This window comes from Apaloderma vittatum, unplaced genomic scaffold (genome assembly GCF_000703405.1).
Source record: "Apaloderma vittatum isolate BGI_N311 unplaced genomic scaffold, ASM70340v1 scaffold1439, whole genome shotgun sequence".
In the NCBI taxonomy this organism is placed as follows: Eukaryota; Metazoa; Chordata; class Aves; order Trogoniformes; family Trogonidae; genus Apaloderma; species Apaloderma vittatum.
The window spans coordinates 395-21,102 of NW_009736724.1; the positions used below are offsets into that span (position 1 = coordinate 395).

Genomic DNA, 20,708 nt, shown 5'->3' on the forward strand with positions numbered 1-20,708 from the left:
GGCCGGCGCCTGCCTGGCTTCCTTGGGGCCTGCTGTGCTGAGAGCTGACGAAGCTCGGTGCAGCAGCCCTCCGTCATGTGGTTAATAAAGCGCGGAGGTCCTCGATGGCTCCTGAGAGCCACTCCGGACCCAGCTGTCCTCGCCCGGGGCAGGCACCCCAGGTGGACCCAAGCCGACCCGTGGTATTCGCTGACCATGAACTGTGCTCCTCACCGACTCAAAGCCGTTCAGTTACTTAAAGTAACGCTGATAATTTTGCCTTTCTGCCTGCCCTCCTGCTCTCAGGCCATATTTTTAAGCAGCTAGAAGCATGCTCTTACTTTCTAAGAGGTTCAAGGTCCTCTTCACGTGGCCCCAGGGGTGCGGGAGGAAAAGGAAAAATACCGCAGTGAAAATGAAAGGAGCTGAACACGTAAGGTTTCATGTAGGGCAAAAACATTTTGGCAAAAGCGTATTAGAGATGGCATTAAAAGCAGCAAAGCAGAGTCCAAGCTGTCAAAGTGACTGTCAAAGATGACAACCGCTGGTGAGCTCCCAGGAAGGAAGCAGGACCAAATCACTTGGCTGTTCTCGCTCGGCGGTGGGTGGAAAGGGGGTTGTCACCGATCCGATGGTAGATAAGATAGCACAGCTGCGCTGCCGCCGCCGCCTCGCACCCCGTGAGTCACGCTTCAGCGTATTCTAGACAAATGTGCAGTTGTGTTCCTCTCTGCCCTATGCTTCTTGCATTGCTGCTCCGTACTAGCTTCATATTTTCAACTCTTCCCCTGCTTCAAGGATATCTAGAAGCGCAGGTATTCATTTAAATGGAACCTGTGACACTGAGGTAATGCCGTGACTCCAGGCCTTCAAAGGCAAAGGGCAATGAAATTCAGAGTGAGATTGCAAGACCGTGCTCCAGTGCCAGCCTAGGAAGGGGAATGTTTGCATTTAAAAATCCCTTGCTTGTTTAGGAGAAAGTTGAAAAAATCTGGCATGCTGGTAGTGGTTTTATTTGTGCAGAAATCCAGAAGATGGATAAAACACATTTGGGAAGAGGAAGAATGAGTAAGTCAAGTAATGGTCTGATGGTATGAACCTCAGGCTTCTTCTGTTGCATTGAAGGTTAATCAGAACTGGCTTTTCCATTCCTCAGTCAGACGTGTGTAAATGCAAATTCTGAGAACTGGAGTCACAGTAATAAAACATTTTTTTTCCCAAACTGTTGTGTCTCATCGGAGGCAAGGACCGCTGTAATTAACGTACCAATTTCTACTGCTGTTTCAGTAAAAAGGCTGTTTGGGGCTGTTTTCTGTGCAGAGCTTCTGCTTGCAAAGAGGTTGAGTTTTTTCCCCACAATTTGAGAAACCTATCTCAGCTTTTTGAGTACCAGTGCAGCAGTACTAGAAAATTCCCTTACATTTTTTTTACTCAGAATAGCAAAACCTCATTGGAGGAGTAAAGATGCTCTTTCTTTTTTTTTTTTTTTGGTCTCAAAGCTCTGATCTGACATCTTTAACTCTGGAAAAGTATCACCCAGCTTCTTAGGATTGATTGAAAGTACTGTGCAAAAGAATTGGCCAACAGATTTTCCTCATGTTTGTATTCAATTGCAAAATACTTCAAGTGTGAAATAAAAATGTTAACGTCTGTGATAGAGTTGCACTGGTTTGATTTGTTAAATAACTCCTAATGTCTCTTTTTGTTGCTTTTGTCTCTTTGGTTTTTGTTTTTCTGAACAGGGACTTCTGAGAAATAATTGCAGTTTGGGAAGTTTTTCCCATTTCCAAACCAGACTGAAGAGGGAAAATGCCTGCCTCAGTTCCGGAACTGTGGAACTACATCCCAGAAGAAATCCTTGTCCAAATTTTCTATTATCTTCCTCTTCGAGATAGGTACACGGTCTTCCAGGTGTGCAGGCAGTGGGCTACAGCTGTTTCTTCCAGCTGTGTCTGGCATTTCACGGAGATCAGGTAAGAGGAGTGGGTTTCTAGTGTCCGATCAGCTCTGCTGGCTTAACTAGATCATGGTGTTTTCTGTGCCTGTCGAACACACCGCTCCGCTGTGACGTTATTGACATTAGTCGTGGTTTCTGTGTGCGATGATACTATCTTACGTGACTAGCACCTTTTCATATAATAGAGAAAATTGTGTTACATGCTAGGGGGTTTTTAATTGCTGCTGATGATTTGAGTTTTACAGGAAGTATTACATTTTCCATATGTTTGAAAATGGCAAGAGACAGTTGCTAACTCGTCAGCTTTGTCGTGACTCCTCTCTGATGGGTCTTTCTGGGGACTGACTCTTCTCACCTCCTGAGTCCCTCAGTGTTTGGCCTTACAGTGACTCTCTGGGCATCAAGTAAGAAGAAACATCTGGGGAATCTGTTGATGTTTGCAGAAACGCTAGTGAAGGAGAGTGCCTGCTCTGTGCTTGCTCATGGTGACTAAGGGTTTGTTTTACCATTCCAGCTGTGATTCGGAGGATGAGGAAGACATGCTGCAGAGCCTGCTCCAGTTCCTCAGCCAAATCAAACACCTGAAGATTGTGTTTGACCAGTCCAAAGAGGTCAACAGGAAGAATGTGACACGCGTCTTGGACGCGTTGGCAAAACAGAACCACAAACTGCAGCAGCTGTGCATTGTGTGCCGCGGGGAGAACCCCTACTTCTACTCTGGCCAGGACATCCTACAGAGCATACGGAGTATGTGTGACGCTGAAAACCAGATAAATCTTCAGCATATCGATTTTCGAAAAATGCCCTTCACTCTCGATGGTGAGCTTGTCGAACTCTTAGCTACCGCCAACCCAAACTTGCAGAGTTTGTTCATCAACAACCGCACCCTGGTGTGCAACGTGGCACCGGACACCATTAGGAAAGTTCTCAGAGCGTGCCCCAAGCTCTCAGCCTTGGGGCTTTACTATGCCAGTTTGTCTGATGATGTATTTCAGGAACTGCTTAAGCCCAAAAGAGCAGCTTTCACCCATTTAGACATTTTCTGTGAGCGCCTTGACAAATACATACCAGTCATCTCAGAAGAGCTCTGGGCTGCTGTAAGTCAAAAGCATCCCCAACTCAGCGTAGACCTAGAGTTTGACCACACGGTCCCTGGCTGCAGGATACCACAGATCCTAAAGCTGAATATACCTGTAAGCACATTGCAACTTAATACCTATAATTACATGGTAGATCAGATTAGGTTTGTCAGCCAGAGCTACAGCCGTACCTTAAAGAAGCTGACACTGCAAACCACGTCCTCGAAGGACTTAAATTCCTCACTAGTAGATCTGGCTGGGAAGTGCAGAAATCTCCTGGAGATCCACTGCTACTGTGTGGTCAGCCAGGAGGTGGTAGAAGCGTTCCTCACGCGCTGCCCCGCTCTGAAGCAGTACACTCTGAAGGTCACCAAGGAACGGCACCCCTGGAAACCAGTAGCAGTTCGGTGACTGGCTCCTACTGACTTCCCCAGGGAAGTCGTGGGGATCTGCAAGAGAACAGGGAAGGAAGATTTAGGGCTATAAGGAAAACACTGCAAAATGCTCTTTGCTCTAGAGAACATGCTGTTTCACCAGCACTGGCTGTTACATATGATGCACAGACCAAGCAGACCAAGCATTTACACTCAAATGTGACAGACAAAGGGTTCTACGGTGAAATAGAATTGTCCTTTTCTTTTTTTTTTACTTCTTGTGTGTAGGGCAGAGCTCCTTTTTTTTCCTTCTCTGCTTCTTTATTCAGCAGAAATGCTGAGTTTACCCTTTGCGAATTTCTGCTGAGGACCTCCCCGAAATTTGATTTTACATTTTTAAAAGGATCTCCAAGTCAAACACCTTGTGTCAGGCACCCAGAAACTACTTAAGTAGACGCTCCTGGGAGAGGCAGCTTCAATGCAGCCATTTCTGCCCAGCGAGGTACTTAGCCATGCAGATTCAATGAACTATAGCAGCAAACTGTGGGCATCTGATGGAAAATCCATTCTAACCTTGATAATTCCTCTTTCAGCAGTTCAGTGACAGTGAGCTCACCCATTATCCACTTGTCAGCTATCTTCCAGTGTGGAAGGATGTAACAGGAGCTGAATTATGTTAGAAAATACAAGCAGGAGAAAAAGCACTTAAGGAAAAACATTCATAAGGCAGTAATAACACACACGTGGCCTGAGAATTCCCTTGTCCCTCTTGTCTGCCTTTTGCTCAGGAATGCAGATTGCAGGTTATGATTTGAATGCCTTTTGCAAAGACCTTTGCCTTCATGATATCGTTCATGTTTCTTAGGAAAATCAAGAGTGTTGACAGATTTTGTGTGTGGTATCTGCAATTCGCCGGCAAGTTACCTTGCATCTGAATTAGGATATGTGTGCGTCGGTCTGTTGTACCAAAGATTTTGGTGAATGTTATGTGAAGAGCAGTTGCTGAGTTGAAATGATCCTGGCCATAAAGCTACACTGGCAGCACCTATGTAGGGCCATCTAGAGCATTTCTTAGAATAATTAATAAAAAGCTAAAAGTCATCTAGATTCTACGTGTAGCTGCATTTATCACTCTCTCTTCTTACCCAAGAGCCAGATAATTTCTCTTGACAAATAACATAGGATCTGGACCCAAATCAGCTCACAACTCTGATTTTTCAAAGCCTCGCTAGAGATATGCAGCCCTGAGGTCTGGCCAACCCTTGTTCGTCTGTGCCTGCCAACATTTAGGAAAAGAAAATTCCAAAATAACAATTCGGGTACCTTCACAGACGCGGCGTTGCTGGGCCTGGGCATCCCACAGGCTCTCGGCAGGTGGGTTCGCTCCGGTGACTTGCTAACCTCCCAGCATAAGGTGCGCAGCACGTGTTCCCTTTGCATGACGCTGCGTATTTATTCACAGCTCTGTGAGATCGGCTGCAGTGCATTTTCATTCTGTGTATTGTTCTCCGGGGCTGGTGATGCCATCGCATTGTGCTGAGTTTTTAAGAGTGCGAGCAGCACTGCTGATGTGACTCCCTCGGAGAGCCTACTTTCCAGTGGCCCGGGATAAAATTCGGTGGTTCATTCTGTGTCGGGCGCACGCGCGTGCAGGGAGGCAGGCACGCCGAGAGCGATGGGGTTAGTGTAACCAGGGCACTGAAAAACTATGCAGGATTCACCCAGCTCTCTGGTGATGGATGGATACTCCAGCAATGTGCCAGCCTTCCTAACCAAACTCTGGACGCTGGTGGAAGATCCTGAAACAAACCATCTCATCTGCTGGAGTACTGTAAGTACAGCAAGCATTGGTGTCACGGAAGAGCCTGCAACGCCAGGAACAAACCCGGGTGCGAGGCCCAGGTTCTACGTTGCACAGCGACTGCCCTTTGCTTTGCAAGTGCTGGCCAGCTGACTGGGGGAGTCTGGGGACTGAGAGTTTGTTAAGGGGCCTTTTGGGATACGCTTGGTGTTATTTGTCTTCACTATCGTGCCTTTTGTGTTTCAAAGGGATTGACTGGTTTGGGAGGTTTTGATAACAATATTTGCACGTTCTGAAAGGGTGTCTAATACTGAATCTTCTAAAAATCTGGACTCCTGAGAGAGAGGTTCTTCACCTTGCTTCAATCTGCAGCTCCCTAAACTTTTCTAGAAAAGGTGCAAAACCCTTAAAAAATTTCACTGCTGTTCAGATTATTTCGCATTTTCCTTGGCAGCTTTCACAAGTGTCCTGAGAAAAGGCAGCAGATAAGTAGCATTCAGACCTCAGGCTAAAACCTACAGTTTAAACAGTTCGTGGACGGGCACCCTAAGTCACGTTTTGGAAGATCATTTCTGGTCTTTCGAAGAGTCTGTGTGATGGTCATGGGGATGCATGTTTGAATTGTCTGTACAGCTTCATAGGAATAGATTGCTTTGACTTCTTATTATATTATCACCTCAGTGACAAATAAGTACAAAGAGAGAATTAAAATGATGTGATTTACCCCCCCATACAGCATTGATACCATACTGTGCTTTTGACCTAAGCCTTGCTGCAAATAGTGTGATTTGTCTTCAGCAGGGAGTTACCAGAGAAATTGTGTCTGTAAACTTGTTCTCCAAAATCAAGAATCTATAACAAAAGCAGAATTAAGGGGGAAAAAGAAGTCAAAAGCAGCCTTTCTTCATGTGTTTGCATCCAGTAGAGTTTTCATTCAAACTTGAGATAGGATTTGAGCTGCAGTTGTTCAAGGCAGTGGCTGCTTTCTGATGTTGGTCCTACATGGCCGTACCTCTGAGAATGACTAAGTTTTGGTATAAGCATTTCAAATAAGGACTTTCAATGGGAAAGATTTTCTGACATGTATAAATAGTCCCCTTTTTGTTAAATTTACTGTTATTTTTGGCTGCATGAGAGCACCACTGTGCTCTCCCTTCCTGCGACCTAACGTAGGCTACAGCTACAGTCTTGGGAGGTTTTGGTAAGGCTCTTCAATGTCTAAGTTTTCCAGGCAGGATGCAGGAACAACCCCAGACCATGGCTGAAATGCAAAGAGTAGGTTTATTCTCACTACCTGAGAATCTGAAGTCTCGACTAGCAGCACACAAGGCCAAGCAGTCATCCGGTGTGATGAGTGTGTTTTCCAACAGCTCAGGTGCAAGTCACTTGAGCGTGCCTACAGTCCCCCTCGCTGGTCTTCCATTGTACCCCTACATTCCTCTTCTATCTGTCACTGTTGTTGGAGCTGAGAAATTGCATACATGCCTAAGGCTTCTGGACATTATCAGAACTCTTGGAAAATAGGACTTATAAGGACTTGTGAACTGTTCCTTAGCATGAAGGAGAAGAGATGGAGAGGAGACATGGGTAGCAGTTTCTATATATGCTGTAGGCTGTTGTAAGGTGGAAAGGAAAAGTCTGCTGTCTCTGTCCTTGGTAGATTGGACAAGAAGCAATTTAATGGATTTTCAAAATGAAAGATGCACTTAGGAAGAACTTCTAGCAGATTCCCAACGTAGCTTGCCCGGGCAGGGCATCTGCCATCATGGGTCTGTCAAAAACAGCTAAGATAAGCATCTGCCAAGACTGACATGCTGCCAAGTGAATTTTGCCTTGGGCAGAGAAGTGTCCTGCAGCTCATGCTCGCACAGTTTAAGACAAGCAAGGCACAGCTGCTGTGTGGGAACAAGCTGGTACATGCACAGTGCAGCAGTGAACACGCAGTAAGTCCAGAGTCTCTTGTGTCTGTAGGAACCCTTTTGGATGCTCTAGTTTCTGAGAACATTGTGGCCCTGAGTTCCAAGGAAGGAGATATTTGGGTACATCATAAGGAGACATTCAGGTATATCGTAAGGAGATGTTCAGGCACACAAAACCCTTGTGGTTTTCCTTTTACATCAGCCTGCTCAGCCTGGAACACACAGCTGCCTCTCGGAGAGCAGGAGCACAAGTGAGGCTGTATAAACCAGCTCTGTCTCCAGAACAGCTTCCGCAGGGTTGGGAAACCCCTGACCCCTACTGTCATGTCTCGAAACTCAACCTGTGAGGATAATTTCAGCGTATGGACTATTAGGGAGTCTTTTAAGCTCTCAGTGAATGTTTTAAGCAGTTGATGAGCCTTTACTTCTGCTGCGTGGGGCACAGAGGGATAGGAAACACTCTGGTGATGGTCAAAGGGCACTGTCAAGGCAAACAGTCATGTTCAGTGTCTGCAGCAGTGAGCAAGGAATAGAACTGGCCCATATGTTTGTGGTCATGCAGGGTTAATGGGCAGAGTTGACAAACGAGCCAGAGCACAGAGGGAACTGGCACCGTTTGGTGATGGAGATGTAGTGGCAATGAGTAGCGCAGCAGGGTTTGCCAGCCGGCTGCTTTCTGGTGGCTGTGGGCAGGCTACAGGCACACACCAGCACCCCTTTAGTCGCTGAGTTTTCTTGTGGTCCTAATCACACTCCCTGTTTTAGAGACTTCAGGCAGTCCTGAGAGCACCGGTGCAGCTACAGACCCTGCGATGGGTACTCACTCTTTAGGAAATGCTGTCCTCCTCTGTCCAAAACCAGCCAGCTGCAGAATGAGCCCCCAGGCTGACACACCACTTGACCGCTGGTAGTACCGCTGACCACAGCAGGAGGCTGTCTGTGGCTGTGCTGGTCTCAGACCCCTCCCTGCCAACACTGCCCAGCCCCTGGTGTCTTTAGCTAGCTGCCCCTTGAAACTCGGCTGCAGGGGAGTTGGTAAATCCCAAATATCTACTGATGGCTTTGCCCCGGTGTAGGTCTCTGCATCTTGCCTGTCCCTCCGCAGAGCTGTGGAGAGCTTAGGATGCACAGTTGGGTGGTTCCCAGGTAGCTAATTTTTCTGTCCCTTAAAAGGGTGACGTGGATTGCTGCTTGCAGAAAGTTTCAAAGTTGCTTCAGGGCCCTCTCTGTACCAGCTTAAGTGTCAGCAGGTAGGAGGCCAGGCAGGGGAAGCCCATGGTGAGCAGTGTGTCTGTCTCTGCCAGCAATCCCAGGCAGTTTGCCTTGTTTTGCAATCCCGGATCCTGGCAACGCAACCTCAGAAATGGATATTTTGTGCGTTTGACATGCCAGTTGCTAGCTGGGACTGTAAAGCGTGACAGTGAACATTTTGCGGTTGCGCTTGTGGCTGTGCAATTTCGAAAACAGTCAGGAGAAGGCGGGTAGGGCTTCTGGATCGGTGTGACATCTCCAGGGATGATTTGCTTTCCTGCCTTGTTGTGTTTCTTGTGTCACGTTTCCAGGCCTCCAGGACTGCTGTGCTCTGGAGCAGATGGGTCAGAGTTAGACCTGTACAAGCAGATCAAGGGGTTATGGTGGCAATTCTCACTTTCCAGGACCTTCTTCTGAAGCCAGAGTCTTTCTGTGAGGTCAATGCAAGAGTGGTCAGTCACAAGCTACTGGCTGTGTGTATGTAAAAGCCTGTAGTTTCTTTCTCACATCCAAGGCTCTGAACTAAGCAGTTACAAAGCTGGGAGGAAAAGGATCAAAACTGCAGCGATAGAGGACTGACTGTACCAGAACTGAAGCAGCACATGCATCACTGAGGGCTGTTGTCCCTCTTCTCAGGTTCAAGGTGACAATTCAGAGACTTCTCCCAGTGCAGGACTCAAAGCAATCATGTCCTCCAGGGCACCTCTCATGGATTCTGCCTTTGTCCTTCTCTCCTTTGCAGAATGGCACCAGCTTCCATGTGTTCGACCAAGGACGCTTTGCCAAAGAGGTGCTGCCCAAGTATTTCAAGCACAACAACATGGCCAGTTTTGTCCGGCAGCTGAACATGTGTAAGTCTGACCACCATATCCTCGGCCCTGGGGGCCCTACAGACACAGCGGGAGTGGCAGGACGTGAGGGTGGGAGACACGAAAGAGAACCGTGGACAGAAAAGCTGAACTCTCACATATACTCGTTTTTGTGGCACTATTGATTTTGCCAAAGAGGCTCTGCCAGGGGAACGATTTCCTTATATTGACCTTCGATTCCAGCATAAAATTTCTGTTAGATTAAATTGTAAGATGTGAACTCAAAAAAAAAAATCAGCTACCAGATTTTCTGCTTCTCTTGCATCAGCCTGATGACTTGTTGTAATTTCTTTCCCATTTTATTCTATAAGAGGCTTTTCCAGCAGCCTGATACTGTGATGCCTCCCTCAGAAACTGTTTCTTTTGAAGGCAACATGCCCAGAGCTTGTCCATTTTCCCATATATTTCAGCATATCTCTGAAATAATTACAGACATTACTTCTCCCAGCAAACCTTGCCTTGCTGATTGGACATGTCATCCCTTAGCGAAGATTTAGGTGTAGTTTTTAGCCACAACTAGACCACAATCATATTAAATAAGATTCTTTTCTGATAGTTTTTTGAAATCTTTTAATGACTAATTCCTAGAGTTCCTCAGTAAAGCTTTAACTTTGCTATTTAACTATAAAATGGCCCTATTGTAATTTTTAGGCCACTCTTTAAAGCTGGTTTAGGAACCTTGCTAGGACTTTTGAGAAGTACCCAAAGCAGATTTTCAAAGGTGCATGTGACCTTTTTTTTTCCTAAAAAATGGCACCCGACGCTGGTCTGTGCCTTTGACAAACCTTCCCCTGAATCCCTTTGGCTTGCAAATCAAGGTAGAGATTTCGGAAAGGCAGGCATTTCGGCTCCTGGCAGACAGACTGACATGCCCAGGGGATTTCCAACGAGGGCAGTGGGCAAGGGTGGCCAGCGGGATGCACAAGGCTCTCCCTCACACTGAGTTTCTTGTAGATATGGCCCAAAAACTGCTGGGGAAGGGAGCATGGCTGTGATGTGAGTCAGCTCGAAAAGTGGGGGAGGGATGAACAGGAATGTCCTTAGAAGCGATGGTGGCAGGACGTGAGGAGGAGAGCCTGGGACTGTGGGTCCTTCACCTGTGCCCTCTCCACACAGACGGCTTCAGGAAGGTGGTGAACATCGAGCAGGGGGGTCTGGTCAAGCCCGAGCGGGACGACACTGAGTTCCAGCACCTCTGCTTCCTGCAGGGCCACGAGCACCTCTTGGAGCACATCAAGAGGAAGGTGAGCATGCGGGGGACGCACACATCGGTGGGACCCCCTGGTCCCTCTGAGCCCCTTGGGTAGGAAGGATGAGCTCAGCACAGCAGACCCCTGTTCCAGAAGGGATCTGCCAACACAGAGCTTCTTCAAAACATCCCTTGACAAGACAGAGAGTTGGGGCTGTTCAGTCTGCAGAGAAGAAGGCTCCAAGGAGACCTTATTGTGGCCTTCCAGTATCTCAAGGAGGCTACAAGAAAGCTGGTGAGGGGCTTGTTAGGATGTTGGGTAGTGGGAATGGATTGAAGCTGGAGATGGGTCGGTTCAGGTTGGACGTGAGGAAGAAGTTCTTCCCCGTGGGGGTGGTGAGACCCTGGCACAGGTTGCCCAGAGAGGGGGTGGCAGCCCCTTCCCTGGGAGTTTTTAAGGACAGGCTGGATGGGGCTCTGGGCAGCCTGAGCTAGCAGGGGATGTCCCTGCCCATGGCAGGGGGTTGGAATGAGATGATCTTTGAGGTCCCTTCCAAGCCTGGCAATTCTATGATTCTATGATTCCTGCCACCATGACTCTGTGCCCTGGGCCTTTCTAACCCTCCTACATCCCTTTTTTTGGGATGGATTGACCAGAATAGCACTCCACAGTCATCATGAGGTTTTCTCTCAGAGCCACATTCCTCCCTTGATAACTCTCCAAATACTTTGCTTTCATGCCAACACACCCCATGGTCTGGTTTCTGACCTCTCTCTGTATACATGTGTGGTTGGGGCAGGGTCCTCAGTGTGCAGGGCTTGGCTTTTCTCAGAGTTTTGTCTGTGTTTTTTTTTTTCCCACTCTGTCACTCGGTATCACGAAACCTCCATGCAGTGCTGGGTGGCCCAGATTGCTCCGCACCACTCGGCTTTTGAATCGTCACCCGCTTTTCTAGAGAAGCACAGCGTGACTCCTGTGAGGTCTCCCACCAGCCATCTCCTTTTGTTACAGCTGAGATAACTTACTCCTGCCCTCAGTTTGCTGTCTCTTAACCTGTTATTGATGGCCAAAAAGGGCTGTTGTCTTACTGAATTAGCATAGCGCCTTCAGAAAAGGGACTTCAGCAAAAGCCTTCTGAAAATCCAAGTGTAATATGTCAGTCTGAAGCATTACCTCAGGCTCATCTGTTTAAAACACAAAGCTGGATTGGCTTCCTCTCTAGTTAAGTAGAAAGATTTAAACAAACAGCCTAGTTCAATTCCTCACTGGTCCTCAAAATGCCTTCAAAAAACCCCCCCCTCCAAGCTGATTTGAAATAAGTCCCTACTGTGGTGGGGAATGTTGTGTTTCCAACAGATCCTCTGTATGAAAGGATTTGTCCTGCTCTTTGCTCTGTTTTATTGCTTTGGCCTTTGCAATAATACCCTAAAGATAGTTCAGACTCCTGTGCACGTTGCATTATTTCAGCACATCAGACCCCGGCTGATGGAAGCCCTGCACCCAAGCCACAGCGAGGACTGTCCATGGCCCTTCTTGTGTTGGTAAAATCCACCTCTGATTTTTCGCTCCTCAGGTGTCGGTAGTGAAAAGTGAAGAGACCAAGATGCGCCAGGAGGACCTCAGCAGGTTGCTATACGAGGTACAGATACTGAGAAGTCAGCAGGAGAACATGGAGTGTCAAGTGCAGGACATGAAGCAGTGAGTTGAATCCTACTCAGGCTGCTTCTTACGGGCATTTGCTTCTCTAGAGCTGTTGGTTTTGGGGAATGTCTGAAAGGAGAAGCCTTAAACACCTCCCACGCACGTGCTGAGCCAGGGACTAGATCTGTAGAGACTATGGTCCAGGCAGACTTGATGATCTGCAAAATGTAAATTCATTGTCAGCTTCTCGGTGTTCTGTGACAGGTAGACAGCTAATTTTCCATGTTTCACCTATGTCTTCCCTTTAGAGATAAGGAACGCACAGAGGAGGAAATATGTGTATAACCTGGGAACTCGAGTCGGATGACTGTGTTTCCTCCAGACAGAAATGACGATAAAGATGTAACTCTTTCTCACACATGGAAGTCCTTGGCAGAAACCTGGTGGTGTCCACCCCAGCTATTAAAAAAATGCAAAAATATCTCTCTGTCATTGTCCACCTCAAAAATATGACTGGCCTAAAATACGTAAGAACACAAGAAGTGCTGTAGTGTTTAGTCCCTGGACCCATCTCTCTGAAGGCTGTTATCTTCTGACATGGCCAGAATTGTTGTATAAGAGCAAAGCAAGCAAATACAATGCTGCTTGCGTGCGGCTGCCTGACCAGCTGTCTGAGGGTCTGGGGCTTTCTGAGACAGAGACAGTCCCTAGGAACTTAGTAAATGGATGTGTTTTATAAATCTTGTACTCGGAGAGGCTATTATTTGCTCCTCGAATTTTAATCTCTACAGAAAACCTTCATTCAAAACCATCTGAATAATCAAAAAGAACCAAACCCCCTCTTTTATAAAGTAAGTTGATGTTCATACATCACTAGATGACACTGGCATCCTGGGCTTTGAGTGAAGACATACACGGTGAAACTTCATTCCAGCCCAGCACTTTCTGTGCTTTATGTGCAATGGATAAATATTTTTATCCCACCTCAATTTTTAATGGCTCTCACACTTGGCACATGCATGAAATCGCACTGTGAAATCTAGATATAGTGGCAATGAAAAAGTTTCTAGGCTTGTATCTTATTTAATTTTAAGGAATTTCAGTACTGATGATTTAGCTTTGTTTTTAGTTTATTCTTCCTTTTGATGTGCGTGCTCCCTTCCTCCACCTGGCAAAAGGCAAAACTGCGTTCAACTGCTGGAAATACAGTTGTTATAAACTCAGATGGACCAGAAATCCCAGGCTGAAATCATGTTATGAAATTTACACTGGTGCAGAACAGTTCGGATGTAACTCCAGGACAAGCTGTCAGACTCGGGAAAGCTGCTTTGCTGAAAATCCTGCCAGTACCGACACAGAAAGTTCACTGCAGAGATTCTTACTCTACAAGCTGCAGTACTAGGGCAGCTACTGTGTTCTTTTGAGCCCTGGACCTTATCTTCCCACTTCTAGCATCAACCCACGCCAGAAAGGCAAAAGGATTTATGAATTTCACCTGCCTGATAGGTTTTGCTGGCCTGTCAGTTCTGATACATACATATACTCTTGAGATAAACTGACTGGCAACACCTTTTGTAGCACAGACTCAACTGGCATCCAGGCTTGGAGGTAGCACAGTAAATAAACTCTGCATCCCCCCATCCCACTTTCTGGGGATGACTCTTCAAGGAAGCCTGTAAAAAAACCCTGCGTGCCGCATGTGCAGACAGAAAATAAATATGCTTTATGCAATTGCAAACTGGACATGGGTCTGTGCTGGCTGAACTCAGTGACTCCCACTAATAAAATCATTACAGTCCTCCTAGTTTCAGGCTTTCAGATGCAGAAGCATCCCGTTAGCTGCTCCACTCCCTCCCAAACATGCCTTTGTACCACCACGTGTATGAGATTTCAGCAGGCAGAATCTGTTGGATCTCTATCCGTAGGATCTTTAGGGGGCACTGGAGGCAGTTGTGGAGAGACTGGGCTTTCTTGGCTCCCGCGGGAAGAACACTCTTTGTGATCCAAATCATTCGAAGTCACAAATCAAGCCGTGTTAAAATTCTGAGTCTGCCCCAAATACTCCACAGAGGCTAAGCACATGTTGTTACTCTCCCCTGTGAACGTTGGCTTCTCTTTTATTTGTTTTCCCTCTGTGCTTTGGTCGATACTTCTTTTGAGCTCAAGGAAAAACAAGGAAAACGATTGTGTGACCCCATTTGGGACACCTGAACAGAGCCAAGCACTGCAAGAGCCCTAAAGCGCACTGGGCTTTGCACAACTGGGTCTACTGTGCATCATGGCAGCTCCACGGGCTGTTGGGATGTTTCTGCGCTCACGGAAAGTTTCTGTTTCGTTTTCAGGCAAAATGAAGTTCTTTGGCGGGAAGTCGTTTCTCTCCGGCAGAACCACTCACAGCAACAGAAAGTGATCAACAAGGTAGTGGCTGTAAAATCCCCAAACTCACTTGTACTGTATGGTGTATGTCCTCTGATTTTTTTTTCTTTTCTTCCTCATCCCATAATCTTCTCTACACTCTGATGTCACAGTGTATTTATTTTCTCTCTCTTTCAAATTGTATGATACTTTTACATGTCCTATGGACAGTGATCATTGGCAAAGCTTAGATTATGCCCTCGAGCGAAAGATTTTTGTTTCCCTGTCAGTCGTTGCTGTGGTGTTAGAAACCACTTTTCTGTCAAAGTCCTGAGCAAGAGAGCACAACTTTCGCTCATTGCCCGGTATTGGCAGTGTTCTGGCTATACTGATGCCTTTGGCCTTCCCAAATCTTTCCTTTGTAGAAGAGAGAAGCCTCCCCCTCCTGCCAGCACTGAAGCTGCAGGCAGCAGAACTGGCTAGCCATTGCCCCACTGGGGACCTCCAGCAACTGGTACTCCTCTGGTGCCACTGGTAGAGCTGAGGAATTACTGTACAACCTTTCAGACTGGTGGGGAGCACTGTGGGGCCATCTCCTCTGAAATGTAGCATGACCAGTGCTAGAAAAGGCCTCTCCAGTGATTCCCAGATGGTGCTGATGCGACTGAACACGTCACATTTCCCAGTCCCCCTGAGAGCCACGTTCTGCCCCTCACGTGGCATCACAGAGAGTCATAGGACTGGATAGAAACGCACGAGGTTATCAAACCTTCCTCCAGCTCTGAGGCTGAACCAGCCCCACCACTCATTGTAGAGGCATTTATGCAGCTCTATTTTGTTATATTGAGCAATGAGTAAGAGGCAGCTGTGATATATAATAATAATGCTCTCTTTGTTTGGAGGTCAAAGCAGAGCATTAGGCTCAAGCTGACCTGGGAATATGTTGCTAAGTGATTCCTCTTCAAAGCCATTCTGCAACATTTTCAGCCTCCTATTATGTCAACACTGAATTTCATGGGGCTGAAAAACTCAGCTGAAAGAGCAAAGAACTCCATCCAGGAGGTCTCCCCTGGATGTGCCTCCTTCACTTGCAAAGTCTTTGTCAGGCTTTACAGAGCGTCTTATGAAGGTCTCTGAAGACTTTTACAGAGCCCAAGTCTAACTCCAGGCCTAAGAATGTTGGCATATGTACTTCACAGGTAGATTCCCAAGTCTAGCTGGAGTGCTGAGCACATGCATCCAGCAGCCTTCGCCCAGAGCAGGCACTTGGCTGTGTTGCTTGAGAGCCAGGCAGGTCATTTGAGTCCTGTCTTGGGCTCCAGTACATCGTGCAGTTTGACTCCCGTATTTCATGGCTGCTCTCAGTTTTGGGTGGTGTCAGGAGGGAGGAATGCGTTGAGATAAGAATGGCTGCGAGAGCAGGGAGTGCTGAATCACTCTGCTGATTAACACCGGATTTTGATCTCTCCTGACAGCTGATTCAGTTTCTGTTTGGCCAGCTCCAATCCAGCCCTAGCAGCACTGGGATAAAGAGGAAGCTGTAAGTACCCTTGTGTGGTGTGCACACGCTCACGGGTGCATAATGCTGCCCCCTCACTAAAAGCACAAGCTCAGCTCGCCCAGGCAGGCGGTCACCGGACCAGGGCACCATGGTGATGGGAAATGAATGGGCTGAACTGCCGAGTCAGACCTGCTGACATGCCCCATTCAGTGGTCTTTAGAGAAGCACCGTGTCAGCTCGTGACCTTTATTTGGGGAACACAACGCACGATGGGAGATGGGAGCACTGACTATTGGGGAGGGTAGAGGGCAGGACCCCACTGCTGGTCCTCCAGGTCCCAGTTTTGTCACTTGTCACCAGTGGGAACAGAGCTGGGCTCAGCCAAGCCACAGACACCTTCAGTTTGACCCACAGACAGGTTTGGTGGCATGTAACCTGCAGGCCTTAGGGAAGAAGTTGGAGAAAGATGTTAGACAGGGGGTATCTTCAGAGTCGTCATTAAGCTCTTTGAGGCAAGAGAATAGAGGTGCTTGAATTAGGAAGCTTAGAGCCTTCCAGGGGAGCAGCTGTGCATTGGTGGCTCTGCGGTGCTCGGGATCTAAAGAGGGGCTGCTAGGAGGACTTGACCTTTGTGGCTCAGGCTGAGGGCAGGGGCCTGCGTCCAGTTCCCATCTTTATTATCTCATGGCCTTTGGCAACCTGGAAACTTCTGCATGCCTCAGAGAAAGGAGCCAGCCTTACCAAGAATGGCTGCTCAAGGGAGTTGCTGTTCTTTAAGTCAGTGTCTTTGTTCTTGGCTCACTCTTCTTGTGAGGAAGATTGTCAAGGAAGCACAGGATTGAATGAAGACGCCCATAATCTGTAAAAGCATGCTGGGTACACATTGCTCTGCCTACCCCTTTACTGTCCCTCTTGGAAAGGATAAACTCCACAAGAAGGCTCAAGGAGAGGACATCAGCTGCTCTCAGTCACTGACATTCACGAGTGGGAAAATTTTCCTCCACTGGGGCGGGGAAGCAGAGAAATGAGATGCTGGATCTGATCTTTCGTTTCTGTGGTCAGGGCCATGCCCTCCCCATTAAAGCTTTACAGCCCAAGAAATGTTGACTCTAGACCACTGCTTTTTTGCAAAAAACAAGTCACTAGGGAGAAGCTGTGCTGAAAGGGGCAAAAGAGCACAGAACTATCTGCACAGCAACTGTATTGACCTTCTTAGGAAGATGGGTTGCACTGATACAGCACAACTGTAATTTGCAGTGTTGCACATTAATTTGAGTTTCTGCTTCAGACATGAAGGTCTGTCTTTAAGGAATATCAGCTCTTACCTGCACCTCTCATATTCTACCTTTCACAGTTTGTTTTCCTGCCTCTCTTTTAAATAGCTGCAGGAAAGCTCAGTGTACAGCCTGGAACAGCTGTTGGCACAGGTTCCTTTTGTGCAGTGCTATGTATGGAGATGTAGTTTTGCCAAAGAGGCCCTGAGCACGAGGGAGCTGGTAACAAGGCCAGAATCACAGTATTACACAAGTAATTTTAGCATAGCTACCTCCAGCTAAACAAGCTGAGGATCCAGCCTAGAGCTTGAAACCACTAACAATTAGAAGAAAGTATGAGCTGAGTTTGTTAGTTCACTTGCATCTTTCAAATAAGATCTAGAAAACCCAGATCAGCCCATTTCTGTATGGCTAATGCCCTTTTTTAATGGTGACCTCCTCCAGAACTGTTATTTCCCTTCCTGTAACACCAGACAGGAAAGTACCTTACAGAGTACCCAGGGGAAAACAACCCTTGGCTGAGAGGCATTTCTTGTACGAGCAACCAGGAACCAGTCAGTATGTGCTGGTAAAACAAACCTCTTTGTCTTCACAGACCTCTGATGCTTGACAACGGGATCTCAGCTCCGCAAGTGTCCAAGTTCAGCCGGCATTTGTCTACGGACCCCCTCCATGACCCCTATTTCATACAGTCGGTAGGTTTACGCCAGCCTCTGAGCTTTGTGGGATTTCTTTGGCCAGAGTGGAAAAATGTGTGAAGCAATAATATATATTAGAAAGTCCTTTGGCATTGAAGAAGCTTGCAAAGCTGAGTGCTGGATCTTTCCCTCCAGAGGAAGCTAATCAGTCTAGTCAAACTGTCAGACGTGGTAAAACCTCTCAGTAGCTGACACTTTAGTCACAGCACTTATTTTACACCTGCTCCTCTGCATAGTTGGAGGAGAGACCAGAGGAAATTATAATTTTGCATGGTAGGTAAAAGTTTTCTTGGTTTCTGTACAAGAAGGACTGAAGGACACAGTGAGTAAGCCCTGACTGCTCAGATAGGGGCTTGGACTTGGCCTCAGAAGGATAAATCTATGTGATTTTTCTTTCCTTTTAGCCCTCGACAGAACCTGCCTCTTGCTTGAACAGCCCTGCAATTGCTGGAGGACCCATCATATCTGATGTTACTGAAGCATCGCCATCCAACATAATAAATATGCAGTCCCCTCCTGAAAATGACAGGTAAACACGCTTGTGGTTAAAAACCGGGCAGAGTTGTGTAGGGACACGCATAACTTCAGAAGAGTTTTGCCTGGCTCCAATTCTACTGAAGTTTCTGCCTGATTCACAAATCTCTACAGAGATGGTGGGCTGGAATATTTCACTCCAGTTTTCAATGTGGGGCAGATTTTCAGAATTAGGGAGGGATAATAACAGGATAACTTTTGAAGGAAAGTCATCGATTTCATGCTGAGAACTGCCATTCACTGCTTTAAGAAGTATTCCATGTTTCTTTATCTTTTGTTCTCAAGACAGGGGCTGTCTTACAGTTTATCAAACAATACTAATACTTGTTGGGTTTGCTGAGAGACAGCGTGAGAGAAGACATTTCCTTTTGGCTTTGACAAAGAAGCAGCAGAATCAAACTGTACATCTTTCTGCTAATGCAGACAGAAAGGTTGCACAACAACAACTTCCGATATTTGATGACTTTTCTGTGAAAAGGTCCCAGTAACTTAAGAATTGAATGTAGAGGTATTTTAATGCTTATCTCTTCCTGCCACAGACATGCAGTATATTTAGGGCTAGTAGCAGAATAGCTATAGCTATGGCAGTGGAAAGTAAGCAGACAGATGAATCATAGAAACAGTTTCTTGGGCACAGAGGCAAGGTAGTTAAACTCTAGAAATTGCCTGTAGATCTGCCTCGTAATTGAAACCAGAGCTGTAAAATTATCTCAAAACATGTAAAGAGCTCCAGATTAAAAACAAACAAACTAACAAAACCTGGAAGCCATTTCTAAACCATAAAAAATTTTAATATGACCTTTAAGTTTCTTATTTCTGCTAATTACTGAGTGCCATCTGGTGATCTCTGATCTATGCTGTGTCATCATGACTCGAGAATTCAAGCCAGCCATGGCCCTAATGAATTCAAGAGCGGGATGCTTCCTAAATCAAGATGAGCTTCTGGTGGGAGTTTAGAATTCATGAGATGAGAAGATGATCTGAAAGGATGCTGAGGAAGGCTTTGTACTGTCACGTACTATCCCATGTGTGTGACATGCTCATGTGTTGTCTTGCAGTAAAGCTGGTCTGTAAGCATAAAATTATATTTTTGGGTAGTTTTCTATGCCCTATGCCTGTTCACAGGGAGCTGTAAAATCTCCTAGAGGTAGTACCAAGCAGATTTTTATATGCAAAATGCTAATGCTACTATTCAAAACTCCAATGTCATACGTCCATGTAGGAGTAACATGGGGTGCCTCTCCCACTGGAAAAAGGAAAAACTCTGCTTCCAAACAAGTCACATATCTGACTGGGACTATCAGATCTCGATAGCTTCTGTTCTGAATCCTGCAGGGCCACAAGATCCCAGCTTGTGTCACTGGGATCTCTTGAGTGCTTGCTGGTCCAATCCTAACTCCTGCACAGGAAGGTCTTACTCATCCCATTCCTGTCTCTAGGGCTTTTCTTTTTCAGGAGAACCTCCCTAGCCTAGTGACCCTTTAACCCGCTCAAGCCTAACGCTCGTCTGAGGAATGACCAACATGTGGAAGTGTATTTTCCATATCTGCGAAACAGTCAAATGGGGCAAATTCTTTATAGCTATAACCGATGAAGTGACTGAAGATATTCCAGCTGAGCATGTTTCTGGAGCTTGCCGAGAAGAAAACAAGCTTGTTGCTTTCTTTTGCCCATCTAGGGGAATGGAAGGACCCGTGAGGCACTTAGATGGGAAGTGGGAGCAAGCCCTTGTGCTGTTGCCCTTCCCGGTAGCGCGAGGCCTTTGTGGAGCAGACGTGTGTGTGGTGCTGAGTCTTGTCTCCCATACAGGGAGAAGTGCCTCATGCTGATCAAGGAAGAGCCGGTGAGCCCTGGAGTGAAGGCCACCGCCGAGCCTGACGTCCCGCTGCCGGGCTGCCGGGCTTGCTCCGAGCCCCCTGTGCTCCCGGTTGCCATGGTTCAGTCTGTTTTGGAAGGCAAGGGGAGCTGTGGTGCAGCCCCACCAGGGACCTCGCAGCCATCTGAGAGAAGAGGCAGAAGGGCATTGCTGGACAGGTGAGGGGAGCTTGCAGGGGCCTCTTTTCTCATTAGCAGGGGGTGAAAGGGGAGGCTGACTTCAGGTCACCTAATGCAGCCTGGTGAGCTCCATCCTGTACCTGGGAAGGCTGCTCAGTCCTACTTTCTCTGTGTCGGCACGCAAGCTTCGCTCGTGGCAACATTTCCCCTTGTCTTTTCTCAGAACAGATATTTCGGACCCGTTGGAGGGCACCGACTGGAGTTTGGAGGGGCTGCAGCTGCTGCTGAGGA

The 20,708-nt window shown here is 47.0% G+C and overlaps 2 protein-coding genes across 2 annotated transcripts in view; both read left to right on the forward strand.

Moving 5' to 3' along the window:
* The first annotated feature begins 1,718 nt into the window (after window positions 1–1,718).
* On the forward strand, window positions 1,719–3,433 carry FBXL8 (F-box and leucine-rich repeat protein 8). Its single transcript, XM_009877072.1, has 2 exons — window positions 1,719–1,952; window positions 2,451–3,433. The coding sequence occupies exons 1-2, from the start codon at window positions 1,789–1,791 to the stop codon at window positions 3,424–3,426; spliced, it is 1,140 nt and encodes a 379-aa protein (XP_009875374.1). The 5' UTR covers window positions 1,719–1,788; the 3' UTR covers window positions 3,427–3,433.
* Window positions 3,434–5,097: 1,664 nt separating this feature from the next.
* Window positions 5,098–20,708, forward strand: part of LOC104279698 (heat shock factor protein 4-like) — a 19,796-nt gene continuing 4,185 nt past the window's right edge. The window contains exons 1-10 of the mRNA XM_009877073.1: window positions 5,098–5,220; window positions 9,103–9,211; window positions 10,346–10,473; window positions 11,993–12,117; window positions 14,403–14,478; window positions 15,891–15,955; window positions 17,786–17,885; window positions 18,293–18,417; window positions 20,232–20,456; window positions 20,641–20,708. The exon at window positions 20,641–20,708 is cut by the window's right edge and continues 53 nt beyond it. Of these exons, the coding sequence (XP_009875375.1) occupies window positions 5,098–5,220; window positions 9,103–9,211; window positions 10,346–10,473; window positions 11,993–12,117; window positions 14,403–14,478; window positions 15,891–15,955; window positions 17,786–17,885; window positions 18,293–18,417; window positions 20,232–20,456; window positions 20,641–20,708 (1,144 nt within the window). The remainder of the gene's footprint in view (window positions 5,221–9,102; window positions 9,212–10,345; window positions 10,474–11,992; window positions 12,118–14,402; window positions 14,479–15,890; window positions 15,956–17,785; window positions 17,886–18,292; window positions 18,418–20,231; window positions 20,457–20,640) is intronic.